The 12,985-nt window shown below is 39.5% G+C and overlaps 1 protein-coding gene across 1 annotated transcript in view; it reads right to left on the reverse strand.

Annotated features, from left to right (window-relative positions):
- DNAH11 (dynein axonemal heavy chain 11) overlaps positions 1-12,985 on the reverse strand; it is a 335,383-nt gene that overhangs the window by 233,705 nt on the left and 88,693 nt on the right. The window contains 8 exon segments of the mRNA XM_061198505.1: positions 248-374; positions 1,959-2,050; positions 3,133-3,357; positions 5,504-5,626; positions 6,349-6,471; positions 9,381-9,539; positions 11,390-11,473; positions 12,391-12,549. Of these exon segments, the coding sequence (XP_061054488.1) occupies positions 248-374; positions 1,959-2,050; positions 3,133-3,357; positions 5,504-5,626; positions 6,349-6,471; positions 9,381-9,539; positions 11,390-11,473; positions 12,391-12,549 (1,092 nt within the window).

The raw sequence follows: 12,985 nt of genomic DNA on the forward strand, positions 1-12,985 counted from the left end.
CTTGCAGGGCCCTAAGCCTTGTACGTTTGCTGTCCCTTCCTTGTGTTGAGAATCAGGCAGTTACCCTTCCTAGTTCCTTGAGCACCGCTTCTAACATCCCTCTGTTGCTGCATTAAGAATTCTTATTGCATATTTTCTGGCTCCTGGCACATGTGACATGGTAGGTGGCATTTGACAATGATAAAGAAACTGTGACATTCCTTAGCTAACATAGGATAATATGAGACTCTCAAAAACAAATATTTACCTCCATAGGTTGAGCTCCCTTTGAGAGAACGTCAAGTAAGTCTGCGGAAGAGATGAAATAGAAGCGCGGAAAAGCCACACGCTTCGTTTCCAGGTACTCAGCAAGAGCTTTTTCACAAAGAGAAAGCCTGCAGGAATGAAACATCACTGTAAGCATATCTTGCCCATTCATTTATTAAAACGTCACCAAAACCCAGAGCCTCTCATCTGTCCATTCACCACAAGAAGCTCACCGTTTAACACGGAGCCTACCTCCTTCTCTTTGACATCATCGTCTTGTTCGTGACTCGCGTACAAGTCATGCCAAGTGGGAGGAGAAACACACACACACCCATCATTAGTTGAGACTAAATATAGATCAGACTTAAGTTGATGTTACTTGTCACTTGTCTTTTATTTGGAGGGAAGCGTGGACATTTAAAAAAAATTTTTTATTGGAGTATAGTTGATTTACAATGTTGTGTTAGTTTCAGGTGTACAGTGAAAACAGAATCAGTTATACATATACGTATATCCACTCTTTTTTAGATTCTTTTCCCATATAGGCCATTACAGAGTATTGAGCAGAGCTCCCTGTGCTGTACAGTATATCCTTATTAGTTATCTATTTTATATATAGTAGTATGTATATGTCAATCCCAATCTCCCAGTTTTTCCCACCCCCCTTACCCCCTGGTAACCATAAGTTTGTTTTCTAAATCTGTAACTACTTCTGTTTCTGCTTTGTAGATAAGTTCATTTTTACCCTTCTTTTAATGACACTTCTCATCAACAGGAGAGAAGATCAGATTTGGCATCACTCGCTCTGAGCACAAAATGCTTTACTTAACACGTAACTGGTTTAAGGTCTTCCTTTTCCCACTGAATGTCTACAAAACACAAGCACCTTCAACTCTCTCTGGTTTTCAGAAGAGTCATAAGATCCAGAATCACTTCCACATTATTTTTCTTAGCAGAGCAGAGATGACCCAGAGGCAGAGCCCCCAAAACCCTCAAAGATCACTGACTAAGAAATAATTAACCTCTGCAGAAATCCACACTTTTAAAATTATGGCCAACTTTATCTCTAAAAAACTTCCAGATTATGAAATAATTGTATGTGATATATATTTTTATCTAGAGGGCTCCTCTGCCTTGCAATAAAAAGTAATCGCAATTCCGCACAAAGCTCTTCTTTTAGTGGCTGATCTGCCCATTTTTAATCAAAAGCCAGAATACTCTTATGACCACTAGCTGTTGTATAATTTTATATGAAAATTACAAATGCCCTTTAGGACAAGGATTTCAAAAATACTAACATGCTGTCTAAGGATAATTTCTAGTATAATTAAACTATATACAAAATAAAGGACTTAAAATGAGTGCAATCCCAGTTCCTAGCATACAGTAGATGCTTAATAAATATTTGCAGGATACTTTGATAAAAGAATTGATTAAACAATCATGCTGATTCTCTTGATAACAGGATATTCTAATTTTACTATAATGATATTCCTTTTTGGAAAACAGAAATATATTTGGATCTATTTACATTAACTCACAAAATATATGTACCACCTAATATGTATAAGGCAACCAGACAACTATAAGCAAAATTATAAAATAATTTAGTAGAGGTTGTACCTACAATAACTTGGTGTTAAATACTATTAGATATTCAAAAGCAATCTCAAAAGTATAACAAATTGATCACTTTGTAGTTTTATTCTTACCTGTACTGTAAGTCTTTAAGTTCTTCATAGAGGTTAGGTCTGCATGTTGCTTCTAAAACATTTTTTATTTTAGCTGTCCTGAACATTAACTCCTGAGTGAAAGTAAAACATGGAGCCATTGATATTAGAAATTACTTATCTAAATTTTTCATCCATTTAGGGAATTAAAAAGTGAAGAACAATCAAACTACAAGAAAGCAAGATAAATGAGATTTCTAACACCATGTCTGTTCTGCTTTTAAACTTTTAGATGAACATCAAAAACAAAGTGTAATCACATAGTTTTTATCAATATAAATTCGAAAGGCATTACCACCACTCTGGGTCCAGGCAGAATTTCTCTCTTCTAAACCAAACGCACAAAAAAAGAGAGAGACAGAGAACCAGAATCTTAAAGAATACATTCACATTGGAAAATGAGATGAATATGAAACAATCTACCCATTCTTTCCTCCTTAAAAGTTAAATAAAATAGAATTCCTCTGGTGTTCTGCTTTAGCTAGTAAGACGAAAATAATTCATCCCCATTTCTATATAAAAAGTAAAGCCATTATTCTCTGCTTAAAGTCTCTCAAATCATTTATTATTATTATATGTACATCTCCATGTGTTCTCTGTGGCTCTTATGAAACAAACCAGTAACTGATAGTATAACTTTGTTACTGGTTTCCCCTCCTCAGTCTCTTACTTCATGAAGATGAATCTGTCTCCCAGGCCTTACTGCTGGCATAGGCCTCTGGGAAACATGTGGCCTGTTGCCTGGTTTTGTACGGCCCGAAGCTAAGAATGGTCTTTACATTTTTAACTAGTTGAAAAAAATCTAAAGAAGCATAATACTTTGTGACACATGAAAATAATATGGAATTCAATTTCCGGTGTCTATAAAGTTTTACTGGTACACAGCCACACCCATCTGTCTATGTAGTGTCTATGTTTTCTTTCACAGCACAATGGCAGCCCTGCTGAGTTGTGACACAGACCATATACAACCACAAAGCCTAAACTATGGACTATCTGACCCTTCACAGACAAGTTTCCTGACCTTGTCTCCTGAAATTCAAATACACATATATATTTTTCATAAATACAGTACCCCAAATCATGTTTCTTTACAAGATTTTTATATTGTTTGGACAAAGTTGTTAGGATAGAAAACAGCCTTTCTTCCACGAACCTTAAATTCGGCATCTACTCCACCAAATCTTTGAGCATCTTTCACAAGCTGAATTCGAATATCTTCTGAATAAACAAAGATGCTTTCTAGGTGAGACCAAGTGCGCTGTACTTCCATCCAAGCAAAGATGACCGAATCTGCTGTGTTTAATTTGTTTTGCCAGCTTATGACTTGCTCAATGAAATATTCCACATACTTGCTTTGAAGCAGAGTCTGTAACTGAACCTAAAAGAAAGGCAAAGAATTTCAAATACCATCTAAATTGGTAGTCTGTAAGCACCATGAGGGAGCACACCTCTTCTGTTTATTGTTGGATTCCTAGGACCTAGCACACGATACATGCAACAGGCATTCAGTAAGTATTTGCTAAGTGAGTGAATTAATGGCATTAAATATTACATAATAACATGTTTTTTCCAAAAGGAAAAAGACAAATATAAGCAACTACATGTAATGTGTCTTCTAGAAGAAGGCCACGTGTCTCTTTGAAGGCAGGAAAAAATACTGTGCACCAGGGTGCAGCTTTAGGAATTAAACTTTATTCTTTCATCCTCTCTCACTCTTCTTGGGGTCTCTGCCTATTAATCATTCTAAGGTTATGGGTCTTTTTTTTCAATACTGAAAATACGAAACAAACTTCCTTCCAGTTTGCTAAGACCTCAAGCTCCTGTTTTCCTCCCCTTTGAGTTTACTACCAAACTTTGCAGCCTTCCTAACACCAAGCCTTGCTTTAATGTCGTGCAGTTCAGTGAGCGCTTCCCATAATTCTCTGACACTGAAATTTCAGGAAGTCACTGAGAACAGCTCCTTTTCATCCTCCTTCATCTCTAAGTGTTTAATACATTTGACTATTCTTTCCCCCCCCAGCTTTATTGAAATATTATTGACATATAGCATTGTGTAAGTGTAAAGTGCACAATGTGATGATTTGATACACGTATATATTGTGAAATGGTTACCACAATAAGTTTATACCTCCACAACCCATGTAATTGCCGTGTGTGTGTGCGTGTGTGTGCTGATAACATTTAAGATCTACTCTCTTAACAACTTTCAAGCATATAATATACTATGTTAACTGCAGTCACCATGCTGTACATTAGATGCCCAGAACTTATTCATCTTATACCCAGAGGTCCGGACCCTTTGACCAATACCTCCGCACTTCCCCGAAGCCCCAGAAACTGGGAACCACCATTCTACTCTGTTTGTATGAGGTCAGCTTTTTTAGATTCCTCATATAAGCAAGAACATTCAGTATTTGCTTCCTCTGAATGAACTACCTCACTTGGCATAACACTCTCAAAATCCACCCATGTCATCACAAATGGCAGGATTTCCTTCTTTTTATGGCAGAATGATGGTATTCCATTGTATATACACCACATTTTCTTTATCCATTCATTTGTCAATGGACGCTTAGGTTGTTTCCATGACAGTTGACTCTTCTTTGGAGGAGAAACTTATCCTGTGATTGCTGATGATACTACAGTCTTCTTTTTCTATGATTTCTCTGCCCACTCTCTCTCTCTCTGCCTCCTTTATGTCTCCTCCTCTTGTTCACCACATGCAGCCTTTCCCAAAGCTCTATTCTCAGCTGGATTATCTTCTTTACCTCTCATTATCTAGCTCATCAACTCTCAAGACACCAAAAATGACCTCCCAAACTATAGTTCTAGACTGAACCTCTGCTCTGAGCTCTGGGTCAGACTTCCCACCTTTACATCAATGTCCCTCACTTTAAATACACCAAAAATAATAGAACATCATCTCTTCAGACCAGATTCTTTCCTAAGTGCCCCATGTCTAATAATAATAACACTACTGTTATTATTTCCTCTGAATAGTTTGTCTCTTTCATCTTTCTTATCTCTCATGTCCAAAGAGATGCTAACTCATAACCTTAGAATTCAAGACCACATAGGCTGTGCTCTGGACTGTCCCTCCAGCCTTATTTTTTATTACTCCTATCAAGAAAGTCTATATTCTAAGGAAACCAAACTCTTTAAATTACCTCTGAATGGCAGGTACTTTCTGGCATTCCAAGATGCCACTAACATTGTCCCCTTTGCCTATAACACCCTTTTCTGATCTCCATTTTTTGTTGAATACCAGCCCATCCTTCAAGGTTCAGCACAAGTGCCACCACCTTACAAGACCGTTTGGAACCTTGTCTCTGTCTCCCTACTCAAGTGCAAGTTCCTTGAGAACAAGTGTTCATACTTTTTGAGCCCAAATGGTACTATGCCTGGAGACTGGTACAAGCAGATGCCCAGTGAATGAAGAAAGAAATATTGAGTATCGGAACTTGGGAAAAATCTAAAATCGTAATTTAAAAGGAAAAAATCTGTAATAAAAATATCCATCTTACTTGGTTGTGCTCTAGAGTTTCAAACAATTGTTCATCAAACTTCAGTAATAGAATGCCTGTCCGAGAGTGAACTTCATAAGAGAACTCCATGGTTGCCCAGGTCTGGCTGATTTCAGTAACAACCTAGACGTAAACAGTATTTAGTTAAGTGCACAAAAGTTTAATTTAGGACCGATACTTAGGCTATCATCTGGAATTTTAAAAATTGTTTTTACAATTTAAAAAAAAACAACAGAGGGACATCAAATATCACTGGCCTCAATTTTTTTCCTCCAAATAATTCATGGTGATGAGGTTTAGAGAATGAATTCAACCACACAAAAGGAACAAGCGTCACAACAATATCAAATTTTTTTTTTTTTTTTTACTGGATCTGAGTTTTATATCCTTCACTGAAACACAATGCCAGAGCAGGAAGGGACTTAAAAGGTTATCTTAAAGGTCTGATAGATATTATTTACTTTCTGGGTAGTGCTCTGAGTGCCAGAATGTGAATCCCAGGTCCCTTGTTGAACCTGGGTAAGTTAATTACTTCTCTATACCTCAGTTTCCTCATCTGTACAATAGGGATAATCCTCAGAGGATTAAATGAATTAATATAAAGCACTGAGAGCAGTGCTTGCTACCAAGTAAACAATATATAAGTGTTTTCTGCTACAATCGTCATCATCAACTGGGTCATCTCTCTCATTTTACACATTTACTGTGGCCTAGAAGGAAGCTGTTTCCTGCCCAGGGAAACATGTCTCCACACAACTATGGCAGGAGGACTTCTCCCTGAGTCTGCTTACGTGCCAGTGCACAGAATTAGCTCAGGGTAAAAAGAAACAGCCCGAGGACTACACCTTCTCAGTCCCCAGCTCTTTCACTGCTTTGTCCACGATGCTTCGGACATCCTCTTCCACTTGGTGTAACCGCAAGGCTAACAAATCTGCCAAAGTCGTGGCTTCGTTTATAGAAAACTTGACCTGATTAGGTACAAAAAAAAGGCAGAATTTATATTCCACATATATTAATGGTTCCTTCTACCTAATGGCCAGAGGAATGAATCATAGCTAAATATACTCAAGTCAGCTGCTGAGTACATTTCAAGTTCTGAAATGTGCAGACAACCAAAGACGTTGCTTTTTAACTCACAGTTACTGAGCCATCACCCATCGAAGCGAGGGCTGAGGTTTAGGCCACGTTCGTACTACAGTACTTTCTTTTGTTTCATAACTCTCCTTTGTCAGCTCATTTCTTACCTCCTTTGCCCACAAAACCCATTTTTAAAGAGAATCACATTGTTCATTTATTATAATTTGGTTGAAATCCCAGGAATCAGGTAGTAGCTCGTTTGTTTTCTCTTCCTTAGGTACTCTATTCACTGAACATAATTCCCAGTTGCTTCCGTGCTTTAACCTAGTTTCATCATTGACTTAATCTTAGTTCCTTGGCAAAAAATAATTATTCTTACTCATACTATCATTATTCATATTTACCATGTGAAAAAGTCACTCACATTTCCTCATCTTACTGACTCCCCACTTTCCCCACCCCCATATTTGTTAAGAAGCTCTCAGCTCTTCCTAAGCGCCCAAACTCACCCATGTCCCTCACAAATGAACAGCTGATCCCACCACACAGTTGCAAGGAAGCCATTTCCTTTCCTGCTCCTGCTAAGCATATCCAGTCCCTGCTTCTCGGAAGGTGCAGTCCTCTCTGGCTCTCCTCAATCAGTAACGTTGCTCATCACCATGCACGGCTCTGCACAGGGTAACTAAACATCCCTGTTTGCCCAGGACTGGGGGGTTTCCTGGGCTAAAACCTGGGAAGTCCTGAGCAAAGCAGATGAGTTGGTCACCCTATCTCTGCATCACTTTTGACCTCACTCCAGAGCTGATGGGAGTCAGGTCTGTCTTAGAGAAGGAATGAGCAGGGATGCATAACGAGGCCCCCCTGATTAGCTGCGTAGTTTGTGCAGTGAATATGGACCCCCTGCCCAGGTGACAACTGGAGGTTGGATCTAGTCACTGCTCTGACGCCCCAGATCAGCCTGGAGGAAGATGCCTTTTTCTAAATTGCCAGAGAAGTACCTTTTTCTAGCTTGCAGAAGGGCATGACACAGGCAAGACACTGTGGTGAGAAGAAACCTCACTGGGGCAAATGTGAGAAGGGGGCGGGGAGTGGGACACACAGTATACCTTCCATGTTGGGAGACTCAATAAGGATTTTCTGAAAGAATAAATTAATCAACTATAAAGCCCAAATATGCAATGCCTAAAAGACTCTATGGAAAGTATTATAATAAAAACTTCAGGGACCATTTATTGAGGATTTGCTATGTGCTAGGGTCTATATATAATCTCATCTCACCAAGTCTGCATGGCAGCATTATAGCATTACTTGTATTTCATAGAAGGGGCAACTGAGGTACAGAGAGCAAGTAACTGGCCCAAGATCCAAGAGATACTAGGTGTTAGAGTTGGACCAATAAAGCTTAGGCCACCCCCATTTCACCAGCCTGCCCCTTTCCTCAGTTTCCCCACCCTGCAAACTCTGTCTTCAAATCATGAGAGCCCTTCTTCACGATGTGTGCCTAGCAGAAAACACGCCCATCAGGCTGCATTTTATGCATTTTAAATTCATGAAGGTCACCTTCCCCGAAAAATAAAGTGTAAGTTTGGTATATTTGCTCCTAAATAGATGTAGAAAGGCAAGAAAATATAACCTCAAATGGTACAGACACATGAGAAATAATTCTATATTTTGCAATAAAATAAAAAACCATCTTGGACTTCTCTGGTGGTCCAATGGTTAAGACTTCACCTTCCAATGCAGGGGTGCGGGTTCGATGCCTGGTCGGGGAGTTAAGATCCCACATGCCTTGCGGCCAAAAAATCAAAAACAGAAAACAGAAGCAATACTGTAACAAATTCAATAAAGACTTAAAAATGGTCTACATCAAAAAAAAAAAAAATCTTAAAAAAAAATGCATCTCTAAAAAAAAATTTTTAAAAAAACCATCAAAAGACCATCAAAAAAGGATGCCATTATTAAATGAATTGTGGGGGGGGGAAATCACTATTTCTGAATTCTCTCTCCCCCTAAATTCACTTCTAATACTCTCTGATCCTCTACGCAAAATATAAGATTCTTTGCAGCCATGTCATGCTCTATAAAATGCCTTCACATTATCTTACTTGATCCTTACAAGATCCCTCTGATTATGAGAGTAGATAGCATCCCTCTCACTTTATTAATAAAAAACTCAAAACAGAATGGTTAAGTGTCTTATTTCAGGTCATATAGCCAGTAAGAGATAAAAGGTTGGCAGGGGCAGGGGGTATCTTAGTCACTTCTGTCTGCTCTAACAGAACACCATAGACTGGGAGGCTTAAACAACAAACATTGATTTCTCACAGTTCTAGAGGCTGGAAGTGCAAGATCAGGGTGCCAGCCTGGTTGGGTTGTCGGTGAAGGCTCTGTTCTTGGTTAACAGATGTCTGTCTTCTTGTTTTATTTTCATATGGTAGAGAGTAGAAAGCTCTGGGGCCTTCATCCCCTTACAAGGGCACTGACCCCATACATGAGAATTCTACCCTCATGACCAAACTATCTCCCAAAGGTCCCATCTCCAAATACCATCACATTAGGAACTCAGGCTTCAACATATGAATTGGGGGCGGTGGAGGGGGGAACACATTTAGTCCATAGCAGGGGCTAAAACTAGAATATCTGCAGGTCTAGTCCTTGGTCACATCTCAAAGAGCTTGACCTCTTGCATCTGACCAGAAACCTTTTCCCAAATCCCACTTCATCCCAGTTGAATGATGTAAACCGAGGAGTAACACTTCAGTCACAAAAATATTCAATTAGTGAGACTCAGGAAACTGACCCCAGTGGCCTTCATCAGCTGGTGCCAATGCCTGTCTCTGAGGGCAGGGCTCTGTAACTCCGCAACGGCCCTCAGGGAGGTCATCATGTCCTTCACTGTGCCTTCCAGGCCTGAGTAAGCATCCCACACGTGGACTTCCTTATCGAGAGACCAGATTTCCTAAAGAAAAGTGACAAAAAACTAGGTTCCCCAAAATAATAATATGTTTTATCATTTTCCTCCTTTGAAAGAATAAATTTACATTTCCCTGGATAGGAAGAAAGTAAAAACATTTAAGTCCCCAGGTTAAAGACTAAAACTAGAGAAACAGAAAAGGATCCACTCACTCATATATTACGAGTCCACTGTGTATAAGCCACTTGGATACATTGGTTTCTTATTCACAGGCTCTAACTTGATGTCCCATGAGGAAACCCAAGGGTCATTAAGTGTAGAGAATTAATAGAGTTTACAGGACATGTGCAACGAAGAGTGCTTCCTCTAGAAACATAAATAAGCAGGAAACTGAGATTGTTACCTGGATTACTAACACCTTCCTCGGAAGACCTGGCTTGTTTAAATGGTAGCCCTGAAATGCTGGTTACCTTTGAGCGTTTGTTCCTTGGAACTAAATAGTCATGATTTTAAGACATGTCAAATAGGGCCCTTGACTTGGCTGTCTTCTTGGCTCACGGAACAACATCAACAATTGTGAAGGAGAAAACCCCTAATAAAACAACAATCCCAGCACAGCACAAAAGGACAGTGCTACTTCTTTAAAAAAAAAAAAAGAAAAGAAAAAGGCAAAATATCTTCAGCTGAGAGTGGGGGGTCAAACTGTCACTCTGAAGTGAGACAGTCCACTGGGCAAGGAGACGGGCAGGGAGTGAGCACAGAAAAGAGGCACAGTGACCCCAGGGCATGCAAAAGAATAATGGGCTGTTCTAGTTAGGGTTCTTGGGAGCAGGATAAAAAGGGCAGAAAAAAATGGGAAGAGTTGGTTGGAGTGGAGCACAGGACTGAGTCGGGGTAAGGATGTTCCGGGGCAAGAAGAAAGCAAAAGGCCCGGCTACTTCTGAACTGCCTTTCATGGCTACGCGTTTGGCTTTATCCAAACATGCATTTGGCTTTATCCAAAGAGGCTTTACTCTCTTCAGAGGGCACAGGGCCGTGGGGACTAGCTATCAAAGCACGAAATTCAAAAAAGCTCAGTTCTGGGGGCTTCCCTGGTGGCGCAGTGGTTGAGAATCTGCCTGCCAGTTCAGGGGACACGGGTTCGAGCCCTGGTCTGGGAAGATCCCACATGCCGCGGAGCAACTGGGCCCGTGAGCCACAACTACTGAGCCTGGGCGTCTGGAGCTTGTGCTCCGCAACAAGAGAGGCCGCGATAATGACAGGCCTGCGTACCGCGATGAAGAGTGGCCCTCACTTGCCGCAACTAGAGAAAGCCCTCACACAGAAACGAAGACCCAACACAGCCATAAAAAAAATAATAAATAAATAAAATCCCAAAGTTTACCAAAAAAAAAAAAGCTCAGTTCTGTTACATCGAGCCCCCTTGCGATATTGGAGTGGGCAGTAATAAGAACAAAGATCACAGTATTCCGTACACATCCACAAGGTACCCCAACTAGTTGCCCCAAAGTCCACAACCGAAAGGTACCTCTGAAGATACAGTACGCTTACAGCTGCTAGGGAAAGAATTCGACAGCTTTCGTAAGCCTAACCCCTCAGCCCTGCTCTTCACCTCCCCCGCTCCATTCTAGACAGCCATAGGCAGCGCCTGATGATAGCCACTGCTCATCAATTCATTAGCCCTAATATGCTTTTATCCACTCATTCACAGAAAGGTAGGCTTGATTACTAGTGCAACTGGCTGAGAGTGAAAAAAAAAAAATCCTGTCTCAAATCATCCTGTTTGAAGTAAATAAGGACATGCGGTCCAGCACAGCAGACACTAGGTTAGGGAAGATGGAAGAAGGTGGTGCTGAGGAAGATAAATCATCGTCGCAGACAGTTATGGAACTTGCCTTGGCAAACCTTCTGAGTTCCACATCCATCTGTTCCACATTAATCTGTCTCCACTGGGTTTCAGTCCAATCATCAATGCTTCTCTGAAAACGCACAAGCAGATAAAAGTGTCAACAACATTTGGTGAAAGCAAGTCTCCGCAGCAAAATATCTAAACTGATGATACACAGCAACTCCATCATCCAGGGGAAAGTCAACTATTTAAGTATTAACTGCACCTGTCAAAACTTCCCCACCACAAAAACAAAAAAGTTGTCAGAACATGTCAAACCTAAGGCTAAAACATTGTGATATGTTAATTTCTAGAAGCAATGACAAATTCCATACACACACCATCATTACCATTTAATCCTGAATACTCTGAATGAATTGATAAATAATGTTACCATTAAATACCATATTTTTATAATTCTACATATAAGATAAGCTTTCATAAGAAAACCTTCATCCGTTATAGACAAAACTCTCATGAGCTTCTTGACCATACTCTATGCCTTGTTAATATATTTCTTTACTGGCTTTCAACTAACTTCAAAGAAAATAATGTATAACACATATTGCAATACGCCTAGTTCCTAGAACTTATTTTTACACTTAAGTTCGCAACTTAATTAACACAGACAAAGTAACTTTATTTTTAGTTAGGCCTGTTTATATATGCACACGTACGGAAGTATAACCATGGATGTACACATCAGTTTGTATGCACAAGTGACCATATGTGTGTGGTACATAGTAATTTTTGTTTATATCCTACATAACTCTCAAGAAGGATTTGAAGCAGTCAACTCATAATACCAAGTTTCATTCAGAACGGCAAACAAAAAGCACTGATAATTCAGAGATATCTGAACTCTAATTCTGGGGAAAAAGTCTAATACCCACATATTTTAAGACACTATAAAACCCAAATAGAATGATAGAGACACTAAAAATCGCATACTTATACAAAAGAAATACTAAAAGAAAAAAAGCATGCTTTCAAAAAGCAGTGTCTTACCTTAACATAAATAATGACATCCCAGAGCCCCTTGAGCAATGTTATCTCTCTGCGACACTGCTTCATTTGTTTGTACTCTGGAAGAGCCACTTCAAAAAGATGAGTAGATTCTTGCATCTGCAACATTTCTTCTTCTAATGCCTCAAGCTCTTGATTTGCCTAAGGAGGAAACATATACACACGCACACAAACACACTTAATATCCAACGAACTGCCAGAGAAGAAGAGCCACAGCGTTGTGTAGCTCTGGTTACGTCAACATTTACAACTTCGATTTTTAAAAGAAAATAGAAAGAAATCTGAAGTATAATTATTGGTAAAATGGGGGCTTTAGATGAGCAAACTCACAACTACTCAAAAAAGTTAGAGTAGACTATCAGTAAATACAGTAATGTTATCAATACCCTCCCTATACATTATTTCAGCAAAATCTGCTCTGGTATCAAATTGCTATGAATACAAATTTTCCTCTTGATTTTCATCATACAGCTGGGGACGACTTTGCTGGGGAGCAAAAGACAAGGTGCTAGAAACTTCCACTTAAGAATAAATCACTTCTTTAAAAAAAAGAACTTTCAGATTTAAAAAATACCCT

The sequence above is a fragment of the Eubalaena glacialis genome, chromosome 8, assembly GCF_028564815.1.
Source record: "Eubalaena glacialis isolate mEubGla1 chromosome 8, mEubGla1.1.hap2.+ XY, whole genome shotgun sequence".
Classification (NCBI taxonomy): Eukaryota; Metazoa; Chordata; class Mammalia; order Artiodactyla; family Balaenidae; genus Eubalaena; species Eubalaena glacialis.